Source organism: Mustelus asterias, chromosome 29 (assembly GCF_964213995.1).
Source record: "Mustelus asterias chromosome 29, sMusAst1.hap1.1, whole genome shotgun sequence".
Taxonomy (NCBI): domain Eukaryota; kingdom Metazoa; phylum Chordata; class Chondrichthyes; order Carcharhiniformes; family Triakidae; genus Mustelus; species Mustelus asterias.
Genome location: NC_135829.1, coordinates 6,700,513 through 6,728,323, shown reverse-complemented (window position 1 = coordinate 6,728,323; position 27,811 = coordinate 6,700,513). Strand labels below are relative to the sequence as shown.

The 27,811-nt window shown below is 42.4% G+C and overlaps 1 protein-coding gene across 7 annotated transcripts in view; it reads right to left on the bottom strand.

Moving 5' to 3' along the window:
• Positions 1–27,811, bottom strand: part of scaper (S-phase cyclin A-associated protein in the ER) — a 347,336-nt gene that overhangs the window by 22,443 nt on the left and 297,082 nt on the right. For all 7 annotated transcript variants that reach the window (XM_078199948.1, XM_078199949.1, XM_078199950.1 and 4 more), the window contains 2 exons: positions 18,697–18,934; positions 15,680–15,829 (listed from right to left, as the gene is read on the bottom strand). In XM_078199948.1, the coding sequence (XP_078056074.1) occupies positions 15,680–15,829; positions 18,697–18,934 (388 nt within the window). The remainder of the gene's footprint in view (positions 1–15,679; positions 15,830–18,696; positions 18,935–27,811) is intronic.

Genomic DNA, 27,811 nt, shown 5'->3' with positions numbered 1-27,811 from the left:
TTAACAATATGCATTTTTTTTAATGAATATGCTAAGGTCACCAATTCCCACTGTGGTCATTCTTACAAACTTAATTCTTGTCCTGAACAAAAGCGGATTCATCTGTCATTCTCGTAATTTAATCATTCCAGCTTCATCCAATTATCCAATATAATATGCAAATGAAATGAACAATTGCCTTAGCATACTAATTGCATTCATCAGAATAATTAAATCACAGCAGAGTGGAAAGTGTAACGGAACCATCGTAAAACCCAAGCAGATTCTTTAATTAAGGCCACAAAAATTTAATTAGGAACCATAATTTGCCCTTAAAAGTGCTAAAAAAAACTCTAGCATGATAAAGGACATTACTCTTATTACAAAGTTTTCCCTTTTGAATCTACGCTCGACATCATGGGACCTCTTTCACTTAGCTAAAAGACACCAACTGTGGCAGATTGCAGTTCAGTGGAGCATGCTTACAAGCTAATTATGCAGTGCTCCAACCTGCTCACATAATAATCCTTGGGCTACTGTGTGACTTCGGGCTTTGCTCCAAACCACCACAAGTTGCACGCTCAGAAGGAAAGCAAGGAATGCTTTGTGGCATATTTTAGGCTCACTGATTGTGTTATGAGGGCTGTGAATGCCATCATTTCATAATATTTAGTGACTGGGGGAAAAAATAGAAAAGCCTCAATTTTGCTTACTTAATCATCTTGTGCAGAAATTGAAGTTTCACTGTAAAAGGTTACAGCATGTCTTGTTGAGATTACAGCAGTGTGACCAATTTTAAATGTCATTCATTCATTAATTCACCAAGCATCTCCGGCTTCTCTTTGCCTCCAAAGTCCTTGAATAAGTTGTCAAATCTTTGCCCACATCAGTCACAACTCTGTGTGGGAATCTCTTCAATCAGGTTTCCATGCTCCCCACAGCATTGAAACCTTGTCCAAAATGATACTCATTCTCTTTGCCTGTGTTGTATTATCCCCACTTGTCCTCCTTGGCATTTGACACAGCTGATGACACAATTATCATGTTTCCTTCAATATCTAACTTGGTGGAGTTATCCTTACTCATTTGTTCCTCGTCAGATCATATGCAGTAATCAAGGGCTTCACTCCCAGCCCTGTCACTCGTTATCTTTGATGCTCCTTAAGGATCTATCCTTCACTTCACCTCTTCATCTCTGTGCTCCCCTTGGTGACACAATCCACAGACATGTTGTCAGCATCCACTTGTGTGCTGGTGATACAAACTCTGCGCTGTCAGGCTGTTTGTTTGACGTCCAGTCCTGGGTGAGCCGGAACTGAAATACTGAAGATCAAAGTTACTGCCTTCTGCTCCAGCCAGACAATAATACTCCAGACGATGACTGTCTTCCGCCTCCCCAGCCAGTCTCAGATTGAACCAGATTGCTTGAAACCTCAGCACCCTTTTCGAATCTCATCCAAACTTCCAACTCCAAATCTGCATCATAAACACTGCCTAGTTCGACATGCAACTTTTCTCATCTCAGCATTTGCCTCAGTTTATTTGCTGCTGAAACTCTCCTCCATGTCTTTGGTCCCCCAAGATTCAGGTATTCCAGTGTTCTTCTGGCCAGCCTTCCTACTTAAATTTCAGCCGATCCAAAACATTTCTGTCCATATTCTATCCTGCAACAAATTCCACAGGCCGATCACATTATCCCATTTCTTTTTATTCTTTCATGGGATGTGGGCGTCGCGGGCAAGATCCGCATTTGTTGCCCATCCCTAATTGCCCTTGAACTGGGTGACCATTTCAGAGGGGAGTTAAGAATCAACCATATTACTGTGGGTCTGGAATCACATGAAGGTCAAGCTGGGTAAAGTAACCATTACTAAGACTGGCTTTAAAATTCCAGATTTATCCATTGCATTTAAATTCCACCAGCTGCCATGGTGGGATTTGAACCCTCGTCCCCAGCCTGGATCTCTGGATTACCAGTCCACCAACATTACCCCTATGCCATCATCTCCCATTAGCTCTACATTGGCTCTTGGTCTCCCGGTGTCTCAAATTTAAACTTCTTTTCTTTGCGTTTAAACCTCTTCATGGCCTTGTCCTCCCCCCATGTAACCTTCTCCAGGCCTACAGCTTCTCACCCGAGCAGAGAATTCTCCATTCCTCAGATTCTGACACCTGGTGCATCATCGCTTCCGTTACCCAAATACCGGCGGCTATACTTTCAGCTGTTTGGTCATTACGTTCTACAATTTCCTCCCTCATTGAAGCTGAACAGCAAGATGCCATCTCCACTAAAACCTATTATTATCATGGGCTATAAAAGTGGCCAACAAAAAGTTCAGAGAGTATCTAAAGCAGTCCTGAAATTAGCAATAAGTAGGATACAGTTAAAATAAAATATTCTTTCTCAGACACAGAACTAAAATTTAAATAAAAACTGATACCCTGGCATCAAATTAATTCATACTGCTGAATGACTTAGCAACACTGGAACAGAGGGGCTATTGTAGCTTTTAGAACACCAAATTCTAGTGATACTGACATCACTAGCAATGTTGGCATATATTTCCCACCTTTAAGGTGATGGTAGGCTATCTTTTTAACCACTGCAGGTTTTGTCATTCAAGTGTTTCCACAATGCTAGGTAAGGGCTTCTCGAATTTTGACCAAGCAAGTTCTAGCAACTAAACGATGCGCTGTAGTAATGCAGTAAGTTTACTTTGACATTGCCTCCCCCCCCCAGCCTACAGGCTCTACACTGAGAATCATAGAATTCCTACAGTGTGCAGAAAGAGGCCATTTGGCCCATCAAGCAACGACAACAATCCCACCCAGGCCCTATCCCCATAACCCCACTTATTTACCCTGCTAATCTCCCAGACACTGAGGGGCAATTGAGCATGGTCAATCAACCTAACTCACACATCTTTGGACTGTGGGAGGAAACCGGAGCACCCGGAGGAAACCCACGCAGACACGGGGAGAACGTGCAATCTCCACACAGACAGTGACCAGAGGACAAAACAAAATTATCAGGCAAATTCCAGGCCTACATCATCCTGTCCTGGATATAAATCATTGTTTTTTCATTATCAGTGGGCCCAAAATCATGGAATCCTCACACCTAATACCTTCATTGTAAGTGGTCTCACAACACCAGGTTAAAGTCCAACAGGTTTATTTGATAGCACGAGCTTTCAGAGCGCTGCCCCTTCAACAGGTGAGTAAACCTGTTGGACTTTAACCTGGTGTTGTGAGACTACTTACTGTGCCTATCCCAGTCCAACACCGGCAACTCCACATCATGGCTAATACCTTCATGATAGCACTGACAACACAAGGACCACAATGGTTCAAGGAGAAGGCCCATTACCTGCTCACAGTAACTAGGAATGGGCAGTAAATGGAGCCTTGCAAGTTCTACCCACATCACATGAATAAATACAAAAATGCGGTTTATATGAGTTGCCCTCATGACATTTAACAGTCTGGATTCAAGAATAAAATAACAGAGCTGTCAGTGAGCATGCCAGCATCAGACCTTTGCTCTTTACCTCTGGAGAAAAGATATAAAATTCAACTTGCAAGACTGCTGTTCCTCTTTCCAGAGATACACATTTTACTACAAGGACAGTGCTGCAATACAATTGTCAATTGATAGAAAACTCTGTGCAGACTTGTGTAACAAAGTTTATTTATTAGTCATAAGTAGGCTTACATTCACACTGCAATGAAGTTACAGTGAAAATCCCCTGGTTGCCAAACTTTGGCACCTGTTCGGGTACACTGAGGGAGAATTTAGCATGACCAATCCACCTAACCTGCACATCTTTGGAGTGTGGGAGGAAACCGGAGCACCCGGAGGAAACCCATGCAGACACGGGGAGAACATGCAAACTCCGCATGGATAGTGATCCAAGCCGGGAATTGAATCTGGGGCCCTGGCGCTGTGAGGCAGCTGTGCTAACCACTGTGCCGCCCCATGGTATTGAATTCAAAATAAGTTAGATCTCCTTTGACTTATATAACTAAAGATAAAGTATCCCACAGGCAGTACTTTGGTAACTTCTAATCGTTTTCAACAAACTGGTGGCTTTGCATGTATATTTTCTTCAAACCACAGCTGCCATGTGAACAAAATACACATTGTACATAATGCAGCAGGGAAATGGAAATTACAATGTTAATTGTAGACATGCACCTCTTATTAATAAACAAATTTGTGTTAACAGCAAGCAACAATAGGATATGGGTCTAACTTCATGATTCCCATCACCACAAACTCCTAGTTGGAATGAATTACACAGGTGTGAGGCATTTGACTGCGAGATGATAAAAGGAGCAACAGAACCATGCTGAAGTGAAGACAGCTTGAAATTAAACCACTAATAGCAGAACTTGGAAATTAAATTTGGCACCGGTTGAAAGACACAATAATGCAAAAATAAAAATCTGGTTGCAAAGTAAAAAAAAAAAGTACTTGTTGCATTTTATACACCCAGGTGTCTGTTGGAAGTGGTTGGGAAGCATAGTACAGCAAGCATCAAATAACTTTAGAATGGGATCACTGATCTCCACTTCCACTGGTCTCCAGCAAAAGGCATTGGCCATAACCCAGCAGCCTGGGTTTGTTACCAAGCTCCTGCTGTAATATGATGCTTTTTGCTGGCATGCTGACACTTTGCTGGATTATTTTATCACTTTTGGAGTAACAATATCTTAATGGGATCCTATTATTTTTTTTACACTCTTCTTGGCTGATGCACCTTGACTGCTGGAAACCAGCGGAAGTAACTCATTAAATAGCTTAATGGGTTTTTTTTGATATTGTGCTGAGGAAGCACTGAAATATGAAATTGGCTTTTAGCTTCAAACAACCTGCAATTTTAAATTGATAGAATTGCAAAATGAAAGGAGGGGGCATTAATGAAAGATGGTTTCCCCGACGCCTTAGCTATTCAATGCTTTGAATAAACAGTCTGAGTGTGTGGTGGAAGCAGGTTCAATTGAAGCATTCAGAAGCAAATTAGACCGTTACTTGTGCAGGGTTATGCGGAGCAGGTGGGAGATTATTCATTCAGAGAGATGATGCAGATACGATGGGCTGAATGGCCTCTTTCTGAGCTGCAATAGGTCTGTGATTCTTTTGATTTGATTTGATTCAAAACATGGCTGTGAAAGGTGTTTTAAAAAGAAGCATATCCTGCTGTTTAAACTTCCCACTGCGCTCAACTTCACATTCCCACACCCAGCAGCTGAAGCCCAACCCACACCCTGCAACTCTTATATCCCGTCAAATTTTCACTCTGGAGTCACACAAAGTGTGGGTTTTTAAAATGGGATCACACAGGGAAAATGTTTGGCCGAGACAATGAGAGGCATTTGACCATGGACGACTTTTCAGCCAAGTCCATTCATCAGCTGATATTGCTACAAGCGCACTACCCACCAGGGGCTTTTAGATATCGCACCACCCAGCAGAGATCTCCAGATAAAGCCCTACCCAGCAACGATTGTTAGATTGTTATCGGTGTGAACCCAAGTGAGTTTCTTTAAAATCACAGAAGCCTACCTGTTGCTCCAGACCAGTTAACTCAGTGTAGAAGGCAGTGGGGGCATATCCATTGAAGTTGCTGGGGTAACTCTCAGAACTAAGGCTATCAAACCTGTAATATCTGAAGAGCTTCGGAATGGATACTTTTAATGTTTCAAAACAAATAGTTACAGATTAATAACAGGAAGGAAATCATACTTCTACCAATACCTTGTTATATAACTTGCAATATCTTGTGGCCAAAGCAAATCCATGACATTGATAGCATTAATCAAACTCAGTAATCTCTGGTACAGCAATACATACTTATCATAGAATCCCTACAGTGCAGAAGGAGGCCATTTGGCCCATCGAATCTGCACCGACCATAATCCCACCCAAGCCCCATTTCCATAACCCCACATATTTATCCTGCTAATCCCTCTGACACCAAGGGATCATTTGTCATGGCCAATCAACCTAACCCACACATCTTTGGACTGTGGGAGGAAACCGGAGCACCCAGAGGAAACCCATGCAGACACAGGGAGAATGTACAAACTCCACACAGACAGCATCCCCATAACCTCATGCATTTACTCTAGCTAGTCCCCCTGACACTAAAGGGCAATTTAGCATAGCCAATCCACCTAACCCGCACATCTTTGGACTGTGGCAGGAAACCGGAGGAAACCCACGCAGACACGGGGAGCACGTGCAAACTTCACATAGACAGTGACCCAAGCCGGGAATCGAACCCGGGTCCCTGGCGCTGTGAGGCAGCAGTGCTAACCACTGTGCCACCATGCTGCTCCAATATACTTCTTCAACTTCTTCACTATAAATGAGGAGGGTTTTTAAAAAATGAAGTAAAATTGCTAACTTATAATTATAATCTGCCTTAGAATCTTGTTTGATCTTCTCTTTTATGCTATTGAAAATTTTTCTGAGCAGACATGCTAACTTAGGGCAAGCACAAAGTTTTTTGGATTTTCGTACATTAGAATGACATGACTCCACTTACTGGTGTTTCCTATGATTCATTCTGTATTAAAACGGCCCACTGATTGATTAACTCTATCAGAGGCCATGACGTATTTAAAAACATTGAACATCAAAGAGTGCAAGTGTACTAATGTAAAAGGGGTCATACATCTCATCAGCCTTGCCCCCCACCCCCCCAAATAAATGATGGAAACTGAGATAAAGACAAATGGGTAGAATGCAATCCATGACAGCAGAGAATCAGAAAGGGGGAGAAAAAAACTTACTGGATCCATCTCACTATCTGTTGATTTGTTCTTCAACCCCAAGGCAATGGTTATAGAAAGTGAGCTGTAGCCAAGCTCATAGACTGAGGAGGATGTGTGATACTGAGAGATCTAGCAGGGAGGGGAAATGAGGTGGGGGGGTGGTAGCGAGGGGAGAAAGCATTGTATAGTTGTGTTGGTATCGACTTACAATTGTACAGTACCGTTAGCAAAAACAAACACCCCAAGGTTCCTCACAGTTGAACGAGTCAAACCCTCAATGTGTGGAAGTGAAATTAAGAGAGGGGTTGAAGGTACTATGGAACAAGTCAGTTTAGGGGAGGGTTTTGGGAATGAGATCTAGCAAAGGGGTGCCAAGATTGTGGTGGCTAGAAGACTGATGGCTCTGATGGTAGAACAGGCAATGGGCCAATGCGAGTTGGAAGGGCAGAGAAGTAAACTTAGGCACAATGCTGGAGGAGGTCGCAGAGCTAGGGAGCAACACAGCCACAGAAGGGTTTGTCCATAGAACACTGGTGTTGATGCATTGAGATAAGGAGCCAATGGAGATTGGTGAGGGGAGGGTTGAATAGGCAAGTGCGACTACTACGGGAAAACTAACGCTGAGCTGTTAATGGAATGCGTGTCAGTCACTCATTGAAGAAAAGGGTTGTTGTAAAGAACTGGAAACAAACGTCCCTGAAATTTAAATCCCAGATTTCAATCTCATATTATTATGGGTGAAATTTACCAAGGATGGCTCTCATGTTTGAATCATTACTTTGAAGTTTAAAGAAAAAGGAATACACCATCTCCGTTTCATCTGTGTTTCATTCTACTTATTGATTACAATGGAATTTTAAAAAAGTTTTGATGTATTGCTATGGAGAAGGTGAATCCAGTGCACAATTTCAAGATAAGCCTTAATAGTAGGTCGCGGTGGCCCTGGTTTAAATTGGTAAATGGCAAACTTTGAAATGTGAGTTCTTCACATGAAAAGCAATCAGCACAGGAAAATGCAATGTACTGCAAGCAAAAATTGGGAGTCATTCAGGAGACAATTAAACAGGCCTCTTTGATCAAGCTTTTGGTCACCTGTCCTAATATCTCTTTCCAATATCAAACTTGCTTCATAGTGCTCCGGTAAAAAGCCACAGGATGCTTTCACTGCATGAAAAGGATGCTATATAAATGAAAGTTGTGGTTGTTGCTGTAAAGGAAAGACGACTTTGTTTTCTACATAGATGAGTTTAGATGGATTAATTCACCCTTTGGTAGGTAAACAGGCAGTCATTTTATGAATGAGTCATCGTCAAGCAACCATGTCTCGATTATCACCTGGCTGACGTGCTGAGCCCGTACAACACCACTCAGAGAAAGTAGAAATACCTAAAGTTTCTCTATCACTTATTATTTTTCACTGACAAAATAACATTAGCTATTTAGTATTTGCCACTGAACATTTACACAGAAAAAAAGAGGAATATAATTCATGAACATATCCATTTTAAGAGGGACTAGAATAATATTTTTTTATATAAAATGTTTATATATTGAATAAAAATGTACGTTCCACATATTCACTTTCCAGCCTGGATCAATAAGCAATGCTTCTTGCCTCCGCTGTTCTGAAGGGAACAGTAGCAAAGAAACGGGGAGAAAACTGGAATGAATTTCCACATAGTCAGCAGAAATGTCTGATTGCAATCTGGGAGTTCTTCAATGAAGAATTATATGTTGCAACTCTGTCTTTGGTGTGTAACTGAGCCAAGGAGCACTGCCAAAGCTGATAGTTAACAAATTCTTAAGCGGACAAGATGAAAAAGAAACAAAAAGGTGAGGGAAAATCAAAGTGGGCTATCTGAAAGATCAATGGAAACATATTATCAATGGAGTTGTAATAGAAGTAGAATCTATCTATGGCAGGTTTAAACTATCTGTTAGCTTGGTAAAGCAACGAGTGAAGCAACATAAACACGGGGAAAAGCCATGAGTATTTCATATGTTTGTTCTTCTTTTTCCAAGATGGCGAGGCGACTTCTTGCAAGTGTGCCCAGCATACCTTCTAATTCTATTTTTTACTCTCGTTCTATGCTTCTAAAACTTCATTTTAACTCTTCTAAACTCTCTAACAACGCTTTAATTCAATTTCTTACCAACCAACTCAAGAACAGCTTCTTCCCTGTTGCTGTCAGACTTTTGAATGGACCTTCATGATCTTTCTCTACACCCTAGCTATGACTGCACTCTCTCCTTTCCTTCTCTATGAACGGTATGTTTTGTCTGTATAGCGCGCAAGAAACACTACTTTTCACTGTATGTTAATAAATGTGACAATAATAAATCAAATCAAATCAAAGCCAGAGGCTTCTACAGAATCCTACAGCTGAGAAAGGCTACTGCAGCACAGGTCACATAGGGACTAGAAACACTTTGGTCTCTGTATCTTACTACTGCCATGATGTGGAGATGCCGGCGTTGGACTGGGGTAAGCACAGACTTCTTACTACTGCACCATCTGGTACCCTTTTGACTTGCAATTTATTTCCGTATAACCTACATGAAAAGTCTCTTCCTTATTGGTTATAGTTAAATGCAGTCGTGGAAGAAAAAACCCCCCAAATCAATCCTTGACAAGAAAGATGTGATTCAGCCTCTGCCAAGGGAATAAATTTCGACATTCGGGGATTATTGTATGTCAGGAATCTTTTTAAAAAGTTATGGTATGCTGCATTTCTGCTTATTTCAAAGGGTGAGGATTTTAGCTGTTATTTACACACGTTACCATTGAAAGAGACCTTCAATGAGAAAATAAGCTGAGAGGTATAAGTAGCTGCAATCACATGCATACAGCTGCACACTTCAATTATTTTCTGCTCAAGAGATGTGCCAAAATTTTTTTTTAACACGTTTCAAGCAACTGAAGAGCAAGAACGCGGTGTTCAAATTAGACATGTTGAAAGTTGACTAGTTGTGTCTGTAGCTCATAATACGAGAAATAAAGGCAGGTTCGTCACTTCACCCACCACCTCCACTCCGGTCTTCCCTCTGTGAAACGTTCAACCCTGCAGTGGTCCAATTGATTAAAAGCAAAAACTTGCTTGGCAGTTTCTTAATTGTTTGGCAGCAGCTAAGGCTTCCTGATGCCCATAGTTACAAACCTTTCTCTATGGTTATAAGTGACATCTGCCCTCCGGCCCTCCCCCACCTTTCCCACAAGGAAATTGGTGGTTTCAGTACCAATGTATTAATTAGCAGGAATGTATTAATTAGAAAGAATCAGGGTTATAGGTCTAAGAGACAAGGGCTTTCGCTAGGAGCCTCAGAAGAATCAGGGTTTTGGGATACAGCATCATTCAGGATACTGGAAGTTTTGCATTATTAAAATGGATTAATATGAGTCTTGCATGTGTCAAAACTTTAATAGCTAGGTAGTGAAGGATCAAACACTGAAGTCGTTTTTATTCATTTCGTAGCTTGTATTTGCAGTGATACAAATCACACATTGGGCACTTCCAACACCACAATCCTCATTCACCCGCTCCTATATGAGCAGACGAGTCACCAAATTTTACCTTCTAAGTACAAGTAAAGCTCGATTGATATAAAATTCACAATCTGGTGGAAATATGGCAAATAATTTAAATAGAAATAATTAGGTGCTCTGAATTGGGCGCCAATTTCCAACATCTGTGTGGTGGCAGGGGGTGTGATCTGCTCAATTATACAGCACGATCAAAGTTGTGTCCTCAGCCCCTTACCATACTCCTGATACACCTGCCACTATGTGGCCAAATTCTTCTCCAACTCGATTTTCAAGTTTGCTGCTGACGCCACCGTGGTGGATCGAATCTCAAACAGCGATGAGACGGAGTACAGGAATGAGATAGAGAATCTGGTGAACTGGTGAAACGACAATAATCTCTCCTTCATTGTCAGTAAAATGAAGGAGATAGTCATCGACTTCAGGAAGCGTAGGAGAGAACATGCCTCTGTCTACACCTACATGAAGTGGAAATGGTCGAGAGCTTCAAGTTTCTAGGTGTCCAGATCACCAACAACCTGTCCTGGTTCCTCCACCAACGCCTCTACTTTCTCAGGAGGCTAAGGAAATTCGGCATGTTCGCTGCGACTCTTGCCAACTTCTACAGATGCATCACAGAAAGTATCTTTTCTGGATGTCTCACAGCTTGGTATGGCTCCTGCTCTGACCAAGACCACAAGAAACTACAAAGGGTTGTGAATGTAGCCCAGTCCATCACACAAACCAGCCTCCCATCCATCGACTCTGTCTACACTTCCCGCTGCCTCGGCAAAGCAGCCAACATAACCAAGGACCCCACACACCCCGGACATTCTCTCTTCCACCTTCTTCCGTCGGGAAAAAGATACAAAAGTCTGAGGTCACGTACCAACCGACTCAAGAACAGCTTCTTCCCTGCTGCTGTCAGACTTTTGAACTGACCCACCTTATATTAAGTTGATCTTTCTCTACACCCTAGCTATGACTATAACACTACATTCTGCACTCTCTCCTTTCCTTCTCCCCATGTACTCTATGAATGATATGCTTTGTTTGTACGGCGCACAAGAAACAATACTTTTCACTGTATCCCAATACATGTGACAATAATAAATCAAATCAAAAATAAAAAGTTTTACTGTAAACTGGACTGTGTATAATCTTTGAAAGCTAACCTCATGTAGCAGGAATATTCCTCCCAGTTGAGATTAGACTTCAGTTGTATTATGCTTCTTTATTCAAGTACCTGATACTTATTGTAGCACATGTGGAATTTTAAAAGTTTCTTTTATGGAAAGCCATTTCAAGACCAGAACTTGAACATGATCATTAGACCAGAGTTTTATGTGGCTCTTAACTTGTGTATTGACGAGGCTCCCTATGTTCATGTGCGAGCTATTCATCGAGTTGAGTAAAGTTAATATTTTACTTTTTTGGCCACTTTTCTTTAAAAAAGACATTTTCTAATAATTTGCTGTTGCCGATAACTCCTCATGATACATGTGCTGCTCAGAGGCATAAACAACAGAGTCCTGGATTTACATTGTCTATCTATTGGAGAACTGCTATCGATAACAGCGCAAACCTTCAGCCCCCACTCCTGATTACTCAGTACGAGATGAAACAAGGGAGCAGCACTTGTATAACATGGGCCTCCACTTCTAAGCAATAAGAGCAACATAACATCATCATTTATGGTCACCCTATTATAGAAAGGATATTATTAAACTAGAAAGAGTGCAGAAGAGATTTACTAGGATGCTACCGGGACTTGATGGTTTGAGTTATAAGGAGAGGTTGGATAGACTGGGACTTTTTTCTCTGAAGCGTAGGAGGCTGAGGGGTGATCTTATAGAGATCTATAAAATAATGAGGGGCATAGATCAGCTGGATAGTCAATATCTTTTCCCAAAGGGAGGGGAGACTAAAACTAGAGGCCATAGGTTTAAGATGAGAGGGGAGAGATACAAAAGTGTCCAGAGGGGCAAGTTTTTCACACAGAGGGTGGTGAGTGTCTGGAACAAGTTGCCAGAGGTAGTAATAGAGGTGGGTACAATTTTGTCTTCTAAAAAGCATTTAGACAGTTACATGGGTAAGGTGGGTATAGAAGGACAAGGGCCAAATGCGGGCAATTGGGATTAGCTTAGAGGTTAAAGAAAAAAAGGGTGGCATGGACAAGTTGGGCCGAAGGGCCTGTTTCCATGCTGTAAACCTCTATGACTATAACTCTATTTGAGTTTGACCAACACGATTGCCATGTTCTTCGATTTGATTTGATTTATTATTGTATTAGTATACAGTGAAAAGTATTGCTTCTTGCACGCTATACAGACAAAGCATACCGTTCATAGAGAAGGAAAGGAGGGGGTGCAGAATGTAGTGTTACAGTCATAGCTGGGGTGTAGAGAAAGATCAACTTAATGCAAAGTAAGTCCATTCAAAACTCTTTAAGCAGTTTGCCCCAGTTGTGGTCGTCCATCTATTCTCTGTCATGTAATATTTATTTGGTGACCGAGTGTGGCACTTAGAAGGAGGGAGTGGAAAATATTTTAAATAGGAAAAGCAGAAATCCAGTCAAGTTTCCTTTCACGTTTAGCCCAGAACGGCATATAGATTTGTATGGGTGTTAATTACTGAGCTCAACGGATGACTTGAACCACTTGAAGGGAAATGGACTAAAGACTCGGATTTCAAAGCTCACTGACCCGTGCAAACTGGGATTCGCATCCAAAGTCAATCTGCTGGCCTGAATGTTTATGAATGTTTTCATTCATCAGGAGCCAGAGAAATACAAAGCCACTATTGGGCAGTTACATAGTACAGGCAACGACATGTCTGTCCTGGACGGGTTGGAACTAATTAAAAGACTCATGTCATTGTTAAAACACTGTCTTTTTTCTGCAATCTGGATTGTTTGGTTAACTGGAAAGAAATCCCATTAATCTAGCACAACTTCTTCAATCTACATTGCACGCAATTCAACTTTTATTTTTTTGTTTAGTCACAAGTAGACTTACACTAACAATGCAATGAAGTTACTGTGGAAATCCCCTGTGAAAACGTAACACACTACAGATAAAGACAGCCATTTAGTCAATTTTAATACGCCCATCCAAAAGAATCCTACAATCTACCCATTTTAGCATCCAATTTTCTTAAAAAGATACCAGGATTTTCACTCCAACTCCTGCTCCTGGCACTCTATTCTCTGCATTGTCATTTGTTGCGTGAAGAAAAATGCCAACACATTGTTCTAAATGTACCTTTTTTACTCACTTGAACTTATTCTTCTTAACCTGCTCTTGCAATTTAATGTGAACAAGTACAGTGAATTCACCCAGTCCCTCAACATCTTAAAAAGTCCCACTAAAATACACCAGGTAAAACTATATAGTGGCTTATATCCCACCTTCATAAGGAAGGGAACAGAATCATGCTTTGCCTTCAAAGTACTAATCTGAACTGGGTTTTTCGTCCTGCATAGTGCTTTTAGCTCAAGTTTAGAAAAGTTTATTTTATTAGTGTCACAAGTAGGCTCGCATTAACACTGCAATGAAGTAACTGTGAAAATCTCCCAGTCGCCACACTCCGGCGCCTGTTCGGGTACACTGAGGGAGAATTTAGCACGGCCAATGCACTTAACCAGCACGTCTTCCGGACTGTGGGAGGAAACCGGAGCACCCGGAGGAAACCCCCGCAGGGAGAACGTGCAGACTCCACACAGACAGTGACCCAAGCCGGGTATCGAACCCGGGCCCCTGGCGCTGTGTGGCAGCAGTGCTGACCACTGAAATGGAGCTGAGCAAAGATCAAGTTTTTAAAAAAGATAGGAAATTTGTCCCACAGACGTAAATGGATTAGATTTTGAATATCAGTTTATCTGTAATCTGCCATTATATAATCCTTTCTATTTACAGAAGCATCCCTTTCACATTTTACAAGCTGTACATTTTTTTGTTTTTGTCATGTCTTCATCTTTATTTTCACGTGAATAATTGGCAAAGAAAGCAATGCAGACGGGAGGAGAAACCTTTTCACTTAGTGAGTGGTTAGGATGTGGAATGCGTTGCCTGAGAGTGTGGTGGAGGCAGGTTCCATTGAGGCATTCGAGAGAGAAGAGGACTATAGTCTGAAAAGTAAGAATGCATGTGCAGGCTTATGGGGAGACGGCGGGGGAACGGCATTGCCTGTCTGTAGAGCCAATGCAGACAAGACAGGTCGAATGGCCTCCTGTGCTGTAGCAAATCTAAGATTTGTGGGTTTATGCATATATACATAAAAGTGAAACAGCGTAATTAAAATAACTATGGTAAATTTTTCTATGCATTCTTAAACTTTCTTTGCACCATAAGAGGTGGGAGCAGAAGTAGGCCATTCGGCCCGTCGAGTCCGCTCCGTCATTCAATGAAATCATGATTGGTCGGATATGACAATCCTCAACTCTACCTTTCCCACCATGAGCCTTGATAAGGCCATATGTGTTTATATTTATAGCATGCTTGGACAATCTATTTGGAGGAATTTGGAGGGGTTAGAGTGCCGGAAGACTGAATTAACGTCAGTGATTGAATAGGCACTGGTCCAGGACCGTGTGTCACTGGGGCTCTTAGTACAAATCAAACTCCATTATTCAGGCAAGTTGTCATAACATTTTAACCAAGAAAAAAGGATGTATTTCAATGACATTTGATCATGATTGAAAATGCTTCATGTACCGTGCTTTGGTATATTCTGAATTCTAAAAGTTGTTGGGTAAATACAAGTATTCCTGGAGAGGTAAATATGACATACCCGGACATTCTCTCTTCCACCTTCTTCTGTCGGGAAAAAGATACAAAAGTCTGAGGTCATGTACCAACCAACTCAAGAGCAGCTTCTTCCCTGCTGCCATCAGACTTTTGAATGGACCTACCTCGCATTAAGTTGATCTTTCTTTACGCCCTAGCTATGACTGTAACACTACATTCTGCGCTCTCTCATTTTCTTCTTTATGAACGGTATGTTTTGTCTGTATAGCGTGCAAGAAACAATACTTTTCTCTGTATACTAATACATGCAACAATAATAAATCAAATCAAACCAAAATGAAAACTCTGGTTTATTCCAAGCTTCCTGAGAAACGTTTAGAATTCTGATGAACCCTTTTTGTTTTATAAATAAGAAAAACAATTAACAAAAAGAAACTTGCTTGAGGAGAGAAAGTGAAAATGATGAATATTGAAAATAAAAAACTATCAACAGAAATTATAGCAAAACAATTATTTCCTTGCAGCATCGGTTCAAAATGTCACAGCAATCTTTTAAACTAAAACTGCAGTTGGCATTTTGTTACCAGCTGATGGGGGAGGCTGTCACTCTTTTCTTTTGTGTTCTCACTGCCCTGTAATTATTGCTTACCTGATTGTCAGGATGGTTTACGGTGAAATATCCCACGCAGACGATGACCTCATGCAGCAGGTCCTCACAGGTATGATGGTAACAGTACCACAGCAGTGAGCTGACAATATGGCGGAATGCCAGGGAGAGGCCCTCAGCACCACACACAGCCTAATGGAAAGAAAAGGATGCAGATTGTTTTTTTTTGGGGGGGGGGGGGGTGGAGAAAGAGAGAGGGTTTTTTTTGGGGGGGGGGGGGTGGTAGTGGGGGGGGGGAAAAGAGAGAGAGAGAGAAAGTTGAGCATTGCCCCAGCTGAATAAGGAAGCTCACGTCCACATTTGCGAGTGATTTATCAATAGCTCAATAGCTCAGCCACACAAATTCCAAACCAACACATTCATCTTAATAAGGAAATTAGAGAAGCTCCATTGTTATTCACGTATTTGGTTGATTTTTCATTTTGTTCTGCAGTTACTTTTTTTCTCCCCTCCCCTTATTATCTCTACCTTCCCTACACCTTTGAAAGCACTGATTTTCTGCGATATGGTTCTAGAGGCATCAATTAGCTTCTAATGATTCCTGAGTGGAGATTCTATATTTTGCATGTCCGGCCAGGCAACACAATGAGTGCAACTTGACAGCATCCGGTTCTGTCCGCACCAAATGCTTACACGTGTGATACCTTCCAATAGGTATCATTGGACAGTGCTTAGGAAATAGAATTTTCTGGGTGATGTTTCCTAGTTGAGGGGTGTTGAAGCCAATTGTCGCACCTTTACTGCTGCTCTGTCATTTCCGCTCCATCTGACGAAGGAGCAGCGCTCCGAAAGCTAATGGTATTTGCTACCAAATAAACCTGTTGGACTTTAACCTGGTGTTGTTAAAACCCTTATTGTGTCAACTAACCCAGCAAAGACTATGAATAAAGCCAGGGATCTTCTGGTCCAAATGAGTCAGTGCTGCACCGAGCGGTCATGGGAAGCGCACTGCATTACTTCAACAGTTCGCAAGCATTCCATAACCAGATTTCACAGTAGCAGCAGGGGCAATGTGCACTTATACAGCAGTTCACGTTTCAAACATGCTCAGGTGATTTACACAAAGGTAGTGATTGAGTATGAGCAGTTTTGGATGCAGCTGGCAGCAGGTTGCATAATAGGCCCAAACGGCACTATTGCAGTTCTTGCACAGGGTAATGCACCTAAATAAGCATCTTAAATAAGGGGCGGCAAGATAGCACAGTGGTTAGCACTGCTGCTTCACAGCTCCAGGGACCTGGGTTCGATTCCTGGCTTGGGTCACTGTCTGTGTGGAGTTTGCACATTCTCCTCGTGTCTACGTGGGTTTCCTCCGGGTGCTCCGGTTTCCTCCCACAGTCCAAAGATGTGCGGGTTAGGTTGATTGGCCATGCTAAAATTGCCCCTTAGTGTCCTGAGATGCATAGGTTAGAGGGATTAGCAGGTAAATATGTAGGGATAAGGGGGTAGGGCCTGGGTGGGATTGTGGTCGGTGCAGACTCGATGGGCCGAATGGCCTCTTTCTGCACTGTAGGGTTTCTATGATCTTTGATTTAAGTCATTATAAAGAAAGAGAAAGCAATAAAGGAAGGATATTTAGGAGAGTGAAGTGGAGACGGACTAAAGGCAGAGTTCAAGAGGTTTCGGTAGATTATAGTGTGGTTTGGGAGCAGAATTCCAGAGGGCAGGAATGCTGTGGTTGAAATACTGTGCAACAATGGGAAATGGACACTGGGTGCAGTGAGGAAGCAGCAATCTGGAGTCAGATAAACCGATGGTGCATGCAGCGATGGTGCATGCAGTGATGTGCATGCAGCGATGTACAAGTCAGGAGCTCACTCAGTGGATTTGTGGAAGAGGAGGAGAATAAAGATCCGTAAAGTTGACTTCTAGAGTGGAAGAAACTTGGCAATGACAGGTTAGCAGCCATCATACTGGGCTTCTGAAACCTGGTTAAGGTACAGGGGCTTGCTTATGGCAAACATGTTTATTCATTAGGGACCTTATTCAATTAGCACTATTTTTTAGATGCCTGATGCAATATATCTTTATAAATGAAATAGTACTATTTATCATGTATCTCTCTAAATAATGAATCAAAGGTTTTTTTTACTCAAATAGCTAGGGAGTGCACCTTCATTACTCACTCAAAGTATGCTTGGCTCTGGCTCTCGTTTTAATTACTCCTGTCCACCCTGTACTTTGACCCAGTGCCCCAAGACTAACCCTTAATGATAGCAGGAAGGCAGAGGCCTTGAATGTTTGTGTACAAGAGGACAACTGCTTATTGATGACCCTGTGTTTCCTCAGGGCTCCACAGCTCAGCACAGCAGAGAAATCTGGAGCTTGTTTAATACCCACACTGGCACCAGAGAGTGAACAGAATCAGTGCTTTCAAATCCCCACGGTATAGTTACAGAATAGGTGACATTATGAGCTGTCAATAGGATTTCAGTGAGGGACAATTAAATTACTTTTTTTTTTAAAGAGTCAAAGAGGTCTAACTGCACAGAAATGGCCTTTCAGCCCATCTACACCAGTCAAAAACAAACCTAACCATTCTCATCCATTTTCCAACACTTGGCCCATAGCCTTGTATTGAATATTGAATGGGTTAGATCAGCCATGCTCTAACTGAATAACGTAAAAGCCCTGATGGATTGAATGGGTTACCAAATGCACTTCCTGCAAGATCACATAAGTTGCAGCTGAGCTTCCTCGTTTAGAGTTCTGGAGGCCAATTATAACCCCCAGCGAAGCAGCAATCAGCTATTGTAACACAGATCAAGGTATGAAACTGGAACATTTCTGACCCATATAATTCAGCATTACACCTAATAGTTTAGACACCGAGATTGATCTAATCTTTGGAACTGTACCAGAACAATTAGCTCATTCTAGTCTTGATATACTCATGGATTTAATAAAAAGGAAAGATCTGAACTCCAGAAACGGTCATACTTTCAGGTACTTAGTATTTCTGTTGATCTGCAATTCACAGTTAATGAAACTCAACTCACCTGAAAAGTGGGAAGATCCAAAAATGCGAAACTGTTTAGGAAGCGAAGGCTCTGGATTGCAACATGGATGGTGTGCTGCGGGTACGTTTCTGCCGGCGTGGTGATGTTATGGTCCGGGACTGCACCGTGAAGGAGGATGCAGTAAAGCATGTTGAGAACACCAACCAGCTCGGTAGACTGCAGTGCCGCGATCAGACCCGTGGGGTCTTGCCTTTTGTTCTCAAATATACCTTGTGATCTGCCAAGACAACAGGTTAACTGATCAGGGTGGAGCCATACTGGGGAGTTACAATTCCCCATAGATCACGAGGTTTACCTCTTTGTGAAACAATTTATTTAATGCATGGATTATAGAGTCACGCAGTACAGAAAGAGGCCATTCAGCCCAAGGTGCTTGTGCTGGCTCCTTGAAAGAAACAAACTATTAGTCTTCATCTACTAATCTTTTTTCCACATTCCTACAATTGTCCATATTCAATTTATTTAATGTATGGATTATAGAGTCACGCAGTACAGAAAGCGGCCAGTCAGCCCAAGGTGCTTGAAAGAAACAAACTATTAGTCTTAGTCTACTGCTCTTTCTCCACATTCCTACACTTGTCCATATTCAATTTCCGTTTGAAAGCTACTACTGGGTCTGTTTCCACTATCTCTTCAGACTGTAGTCATAACAGTGTGCTGCGTTATAAAAAAAATTCTCCTCATGTGAAGGATGTGAAGGCACTGGAGAGGGTACAGAGGAGATTCACAAGAATGCTTCCAGGGATAAACAACTGTAGCTATGAGGATAAATTGGAGAGGTTGGGTCAATTTGGGTCTTGTCGTATGAGGAACGGTTGAGGACTCTGGGTCTGTACTCGTTGGAGTTTGGAAGGATGAGGGAGGATCTTATTGAAACTTACAGGATACTGCGAGGCATGGATAGAGTGGACAAGGGGAGGATGTTTTCACTAATAGGAAAAACTAAAACCAGAGGGCACCACCTCAGACTAAAGGGACGATCGTTTAAAACAGAGATGAGGAGGAATTTCTTCAGCCAGAGAGTGGTGTGGAGGCCAGGTCATTGAGTGTCTTTAAGACAGAGATAAATAGGTTCTTGATTAATAAGGGGATTAGGGGTTATGGGGAAAAGGCAGGAGAATGGGAATGAGAAAAATATCAGCCATGATTGAATGGAGGAGCAGTTGAGCCGAGTAGTTTAACTCTGCTCCTAGGACTTATGGTCTAATAATTTGTTGATTAAAAGTTGTAGTTGAAAAGTAAACATTATTTTGCATTTGAAGGAGAAAAGTAACTTAGCATGCAAAAAATAATATTTACATGATCAGAACACCCCCTTTCTGCATATTTAACTTTTCTCCATTTGAGTCTGTTTCCAGCTACCATCTTCAGGAGTGAGTTCATGTGGTCTGAAATGTTTCTTCACGATACATTTCCTTTTTCTGCACCTATTATCTCCCCAACTCTCCTGAAGGTACTGAAGTTTCACCAACATCCACAGATCAAAAACACTTTATCCAACTCATCATCTTTCATGTGTATCCCTCGACGGCACTACCCTATTTTTCTGCAACGTATGTTACAACTAAGCCCAAATTTTCCATTCGCTGGTTTGCACATGTGCATAAAAACACAACTTATAAATAAGCCATATGGCCCAAAAAGTCTATGTTGGCGTTTATACTGCACAGGCAATAAAATCATAGAATTCGGCCCATCGAGTCTGCACCGATTCTGACAGAGTGTCTAACCCAGGCCCTCTCCCCCACCCTATCCCCATAACCCCACACATTGAGCATGGCTAATCCATCTAACCTACACATCTTGGGACACTAAGGAGCAATTTAGCATGGCCAATCCACCTAATGTGCACATCTTTGGACTGTGGGAAGAAACTGGAGCACCCGAAGGAAACTCATGCAGACACTGGGAGAATGTGCAAACTTCACACAGGCAAGAATTGAACCTGGGTCCCTGGAGCTGTGAGGCAGCAGTGCTAACCACTGTGCCACCATGCTGGCCATTCAATCTAATCGAATTTGTGTGTCCCATTTTCATATCCCTTTATTCCCCTTTCCTTCAGATACTAATTGGATCTAGTCTTCGATGTTGGCATGGTTTCCGTTTCAATCACCAACACTGGTAGTTTTAAAAATTATTTCATGAGGTGTGGCTATCACTAGCCAGGTCAGCATTTATGCCCATCTCTAGCTGCCCTGGAGGAGGTGGTGGCGAGCTGCCTTCTTGAACTGCAGCAGATCATGTAGTGCAAGTGCATCCGCAGTGCTGTTAGGAATGAAGTTCCAGCGTTTTGACCCAGCGGCAGTGAAGGAATGGCGATATAGTTCCAAGTCAGGATGGTGAGTGGCTCGGAGGGGAGCTTGCAGGCTATCCTATGAATCTGCTGCCCTTCTCCTTCGAGGTGGCAGAGGTCACAGGTTTGGAAGACGCTATTGAAGAAGCTCTGGCGAGTTGCTTTCCCAGGATAGTGACCAGGAGTAGTGGCCATGGGATAATAAGGCAAGATAATAAGGAGATAACATCTCCACATCATAATAAGGCAAGCCATGGTTTCTCAACCACCGCGCCAGTTGAACATTTCCCCTTTAAAAGGAGAAAGCCTTTAACACCATAGATCAAGTCTACCAAGTAAACAACATTTTCAAGTTTATCTCAAATGTCGCAACAGCTACTTTTTAAAGTCCTGGCAAAACATAAAAGGAGCAGATCCTGACTTTACGGAACAAGCCTGAGTAAGTCAAATACCCTTTCTTCAGAGCCCTGCCCTACCCAGCGTCATCCATTGTATCACTTGCAAGGTCAGTCAGCACTCAGCTGTTTCTAGTGGAGCCATAAAGGATCAGGGGCCAACACTTGATGTCACTCATCCAGGCTTTGTTTCAGATTAACACGTCGAAGTTTTGTTTGATGGGCTTCGAATGGGAATTTACGTTTGTTTAATGCCAGCTTGCTGTAATAACAGGGCGGGAGTGATACCAACCCGCTGTGAAATCACCTTTTAAAAAAAGACAGAGCACAAAGACGTGCATTTACAGACAGAACTCACATTTATATAATGTCTTTCATGAATGAAGGACGTCCCAAAGCCAATAAAGTACTTCTGATGTACAGTCACTGTTGCAATAAAGGAAACACGGTAGCTAATTTGCACACACAACAGTTTTGCAAACAGCAATATGATAACAACCAGATAATCTGTTTTTTTAGTGATGTCGATCGAGAGATAAGTATTGGCCAGAGCATCGGGAAGAACAGGCCCCCCCAACACTCACCCTACTTCTTCTTCGAAATAGTATCAAGGGTCTTTTAAATCTACCTGGGAAGGCAGATGGGGCTTCAGTTTCATGTCTCATTTGAAAGATGGAACCTCTAAAAGAGCAGCATTCCCTCAGTGCTGTATAGTCCCAGATTTTATGCTTATGGTTGTCAGTACTCACTGTCTAGGCTCAATTTGAAGTGTTTTTCCTCTGGTGAAGCACTGGCGAGCGGGGCGGTGGAAACTGTGGGTGACCAGGGAACTGTACCCTCACAAAAATGAGCACTTGCAAGAGAGATGGGGAGAAAACATAGAACAGTACAGCACAGTACAGGCCCTTCGGCCCTCGATGTTGTGCTGAGCTTTGTCTGAAACCAAGATCAAGCTATCCCACTATGATGGAGGGGGAGTGAGGCTGGAGGAGGGTAACGATGGAGGGGGATGAGGCTGGAGGAGGGTAACGATGGAGGGTGAGTGAGCCTGGAGGAGGGTAACGATGGAGGGGAGACCCATACTATGGGTATAATACTATGGGTTAATACTATGGGTTAATACTATGACCTAAAACTAGAAACTATGAACTTGAAGGTGAATACTGAAGGTTGGCTACTGGGAGACAAAGAAAGATCAAAGAACAGGAACAGGTCCCTTGGCCCTCCAAGCCTACACGTTTACCTATCTAAACCAACCGCTTATCCGTTTGTTCAGATGCCTATCAAGATAAGTCTTAAATGTGGCTAACGTAACTGCCTCAACCACCTCACTTGGCAGCGCATTCCAGGCCCCCACCACCCTCTGTGTAAAAAACTTTCCCCACACATCTCCACTGAACTTTTCCCCCCCCTTACCTTGAACTTGTGCCCCCTTGTAATTGTCATGTCTGCCCTGGGAAAAAGCTTCCAACTCTTCACCCTATCTGTACCTCTCATCATTTTATAAACTTCTATCAGGTCGCCCCTCAGCCTCCGTCTTTCCAGGGAGAACAAAACTAGTTTATTCAATCTCTCCTCATAGCTCCATACCAAGCAACATCCTGGTAAACCTTTCCTGCACTCTCTCTCCAAAGCCTCCACGTCCTTCTGGTTAGTGTGGTGACCAGAATTGGATATGACAGGTGATGTGGGTGAGCAATAATCAGAAGGAATGATAACAAGTTTGGGGAAGAGCTACCTTTAGCATGGTCACTATGACTGATAATTCTTAGCTACGAGAAGAAGTAATAGAAAATTTCAATTCTGGCAACAGCCAACCAATAAATGGGGAAAGATAGAAGGTTGCAAGTGAAAGGAAGATGACAACAAACAGACCTTTGGGCCATATTGTTAATACTATCAGGTTATAGCAGAGGTGGTTAACATGGAAACCTTTGTACAAAATCAACCAAGATAAATACACAAGTAGAAAAGTCAACTTCTTCAACAATAATGGGCTCCTTAACTCATTATTACTAGATTTCTTGCTTACACATGGAGAATGGTCTTAAGCAGGTACCTGGCTGACTGCAACTTTCAATTGAGCCATATTCCAGTCAGACTTCAGCAGAAGAGGAAAGAAAATTGAAGAAAAGAAATCTTTGCAGAATGATACATATATTAAAAGAGGCAATGCCATAGAATTATTTTGATAGGGAGTAATCTAATTTTAGGGTTCAAATGATGGTTATAAACCACACAGAATTAGCATTTGTTGTTTACATGGCGAGACTGAGATTAGATTACATTGTAATGAATTCCAGGTATCTTTTATTCTCTGTACAAATCTGAGGCTGAGGTTACATTACTGACTTGCAATTATTCCCAGGTATCCATTTATCCTCTACACATAAATCACGGGAACCCCTCGATCAGTAATCACTTCCAGATATTCAATATTGTCCATGTAATCTCAGCTACTCAAAACAAACAGAACACCAGTCAATATAAAACATACAATTCATTAACAATTGCCCTCCAGTGGTTTTAATCTATATACTGGAATGGATATGTAAGTACAGGCAAGATAAGCTTTGACTTTATCAAGACTTCTGCTGTAAGGTAAGCTTCACTGACTGTTGGAATGTGGATGAACTACAGTTACCGTATTAACTACCCCATTTAAAAGGGAAAAGAAGAGAATTGTTTTTAAACCTTATTCCAATGTTCTCCCTTTGTAAGTGTCCTATTGTGTGCTTTGATGTTTTTAAGGACAGTGCTTGCCCTTTGCACTTCTCACACTACCTTGGACAAGTCACTTTCATTTTACTGTAGTAGCCTAGCCCAGTGTCAGCAAACTATTTGACTGCGAAGGCCACCACATACGTGAACAATCTTGTCCTTGCCCAGTGCTCGCACAGGCTATTCGTAATTGGCAAGGACAGGTAACTAATTGCTACCTCTCGATCCCAGGGCACTGAGGCCAACTGTTGTGCCTCCACTGCTGCCCAGGCTGAGCATAGTTAACTTATTAGGTTAGTCCTCTGGTCAGTTTGGCTTGGTTGAATGTCAGTTTTACCTACTGGGACATGAGGAAAGTCAGTGCTGGATTGTTTATCACAGCTCAAGTTGATGTGTGACTGACGCAAAGTGCAATCACCAATGTGATAATAGCAAAGTGTTGATTAACAGCTGACACGAAACTAGCTACTTTATAATGTGGAGGTCAAGCTCAAACCACAAATACACAAAAAAAGGAACAGCTGTAATATTGTGAGCATGTATAACTGTCCACCTGCAGTGTGTTGAAAGGGTGGAATTCAGGTTAACGCCTGTGGTGGGAGTGTTGCTTTCTGTAGAGCCAGAGTAAAAAATATTTTGGCTGCTTTAGAATCTTGTACACTGCTGCTGTTTTTTCCCTGCAGCTTTTTAAAATACCAAAATTGCCCAGAATGTACGGCACAGAAACAGGCCATTTGGCTCAAATAGTCCATATTTATAGAATAGAATAGAATCCTACAGTACAGAAGGAGGCCATTCGGCCCATCGAGTCTGTACCGACCACAATCCCACCCAGGCCCTATTCCCGTAACCCCATATATTTACCCTGCTAATCCCCTGACACTAGGGCCAATTTAGCACGGCCAATCCACCTAACCCGCACATCTTTGGACTGTGGGAGGAAACCGGAGTACCTGGAGGAAACCCACGCAGACACGGGGAGAACGTGCAAACTCCGCACAGACAGTGACCCCTGAGGCCGGATTTGAACCCGGGTCCCTGGCGCTGTGAGGCAGCAGTGCCAACCACTGTGCCACAGCGCCACCCACGTTATGCTCCACATAAGACTCTTGGTACCCCTATCAGCATAACCTTCTGTTCCTATATCCCGTGTTTATCCAGCTTCCTCTTAAATTCATCCATTCTATTTGCTTCTGCTAGTCCTCATGGGAATGAGTTCCAGATTTTAAACTTTCTATGGATAAAGAATCCGTATTTAATTTATTAGTGACTATTACATTTATGGCACCTGGTTTGGTCTCTCTTCCAAGTTGTGGTAACCCTCACTCTACATCTATCTTACCAAATCCTTCCATAATTTTCAAGACCTCTATCAGGTCAGCCCCTCAAAGGAAAACAGCTCCAACCTGATCAATCTTTCCTGATGGGTATAACTTCTCAGTTCTGGTATCATCCTTGTAAATGAATGGGCAATCGAGAGGCAAATACATGTCAGACACTCACTGAAGAGTGGATAACTGTGGATGAACATTTATCTGTAGATCACAACTTTATCTTCATTTTTACATTTTAAAAAACATTCATACAATCTGAGGGGGCCTTCTAACACGCAATGCATACATCCAATTTCTGCAAAAAATAACCAAGCATTGGTGTAGTGAGAACCACAGGAGGAAATTTACTCCCTGATACTGATGCCACTGGGAACAGTTCTCAGTCACTCACCAAACTGACTTTAACAGCACTCCTTGCCCAACTGCCTCTCCTAGCATGAAGGACAAGTTTTCTAATATCATGGGAATAACATTACCCCCAAGTTTCCCTCAAGGCTGACATGGATATATATTGCACTTTCTTTGTTGCCATTGGGTCAAAAATTCAGGAATCACCTCCATAACACTATTATGAGAACACTATCGCCACAAAGATGTTCCAGAAAGCTGCCCATCTCCATCTTGTTGAGGGCAACGAGGAGTGAGCAATGAATACAACTGGAATAGAATAGAATAGAATAGAATAGAATCCTTACAATGCAGAAGGAGGCCATTCATAGAAATCATAGAAACCCTACAGTACAGAAAGAGGCCATTCGGCCCATCGAGTCTGCACCGACCTCAATCCCACCCAGGCCCTACCCCCATATCCCTCCATATTTACCCACTAATACCTCTAACCTACACATTTCAGGACACTAAGGGCAATTTTTAGCATGGCCAATCAACCTAACCCGCACATCTTTGGACTGTGGGAGGAAACCGGAGCACCCGGAGGAAACCCACGCAGACACGAGGAGAATGTGCAAACTCCACACAGACAGTGACCCAAGCCGGGAATCGAACCCAGGTCCCTGGAGCCACTGTGCTACCGTGCCGCCCCATTCAGCCCATTGAGTCTGCACCGATCACAATCCCACCCAGGCCCTATCCCCGTAACCCCACATATTTACCCTGCTAATCCGCTGACACTAGGATCAATTCAGCGTAGCCAATCAACCTAACCTGCATGTCTTTCGGACTGTGGGAGGAAACCGGAGCACCCGGAGGAAACCCACGTAGACACGGGGAGAACGTACCGACTCTGCACAGACAGTGACCCAAACCGGGAATCGAACCTGGGTCCCTGGCGCTGTGAGGCAGTGGTGTTGACCACTGTGCTGCCCCGAAGTCAGTGTCATCCACATTTGATGAATAAACCTTATAAAAGGACTGGTTCTACAGCTGGTCTCCACACCACTGGGATACAGAGGGGAAAAGTCAACCAAAGTTCCTCATCACAATCCAATGTTGCAGTGTGTGCGCAGACCTTGGGTGAAAGCAGCGTGATTGAACTGCCTGCCAACACTTAACAACGAGGTTTACACATATAGCATAGTTGCTTGGACGAATTACCACGTGCTTGTTGGATGACTTAGTTTTCATGAAACAGAACTTTCCAAAGAGTTACCTCCTTCAAGAAAGGAGAGAGCTGGCAAAATATTAAAAAAAGCAAAGCACTCAAGAGAGGAAATTGCATTAAGTAGAACATGGCATGCGTAGCATGTGTTTAAATCACCAGGCATACTATTGGTATTGTAACTGCTACTCTATCTATTATTATTATGTCACCGGGCTTAAACCTGCAGAGTAAATATTTTCATACAAATGAGTGGTTGGAATGTGATCTTTGTTCTTTGTCTGTGCATTATTTATAAACATGACAATATCAATGAAAGAGGCCGCCGCATCGATCATACTTTCACCTATACAAAACAACCAGAATACTTGTTGAATAACCTTTGGCTACTTTACAATCAACATTTGGAATTGCTTTGAACAAAATACTTCAAACTGCTGGGAAACAGCTACATTTACACCTCATCAAAACATGGGGGCAAACTAACTGTAGGGTGACTAAATAACTCTGTACTTTATTAAGATAATACAGTTGTGGCCGCTTATTATTGTTTCTGTATGGAAAGTTATTACAGAAAACCCCTAAACAAATGCCTCTTATTCTCTCCCAGCGGCCAAGTGGATAAAGACACTATCTAATATACCTCAACAGAGCTTCTTGGGATAAATTCCTGGTTTATGCTAAATCAGCTGATCTGAATAAGGGCAGCAAAATGACAGAACAATCATCTTCAATGCTGTTGGGCTCAGGATGTGGAAATAACTAGTGAAGTCAAGCCTCTTGGAAGTAGTCT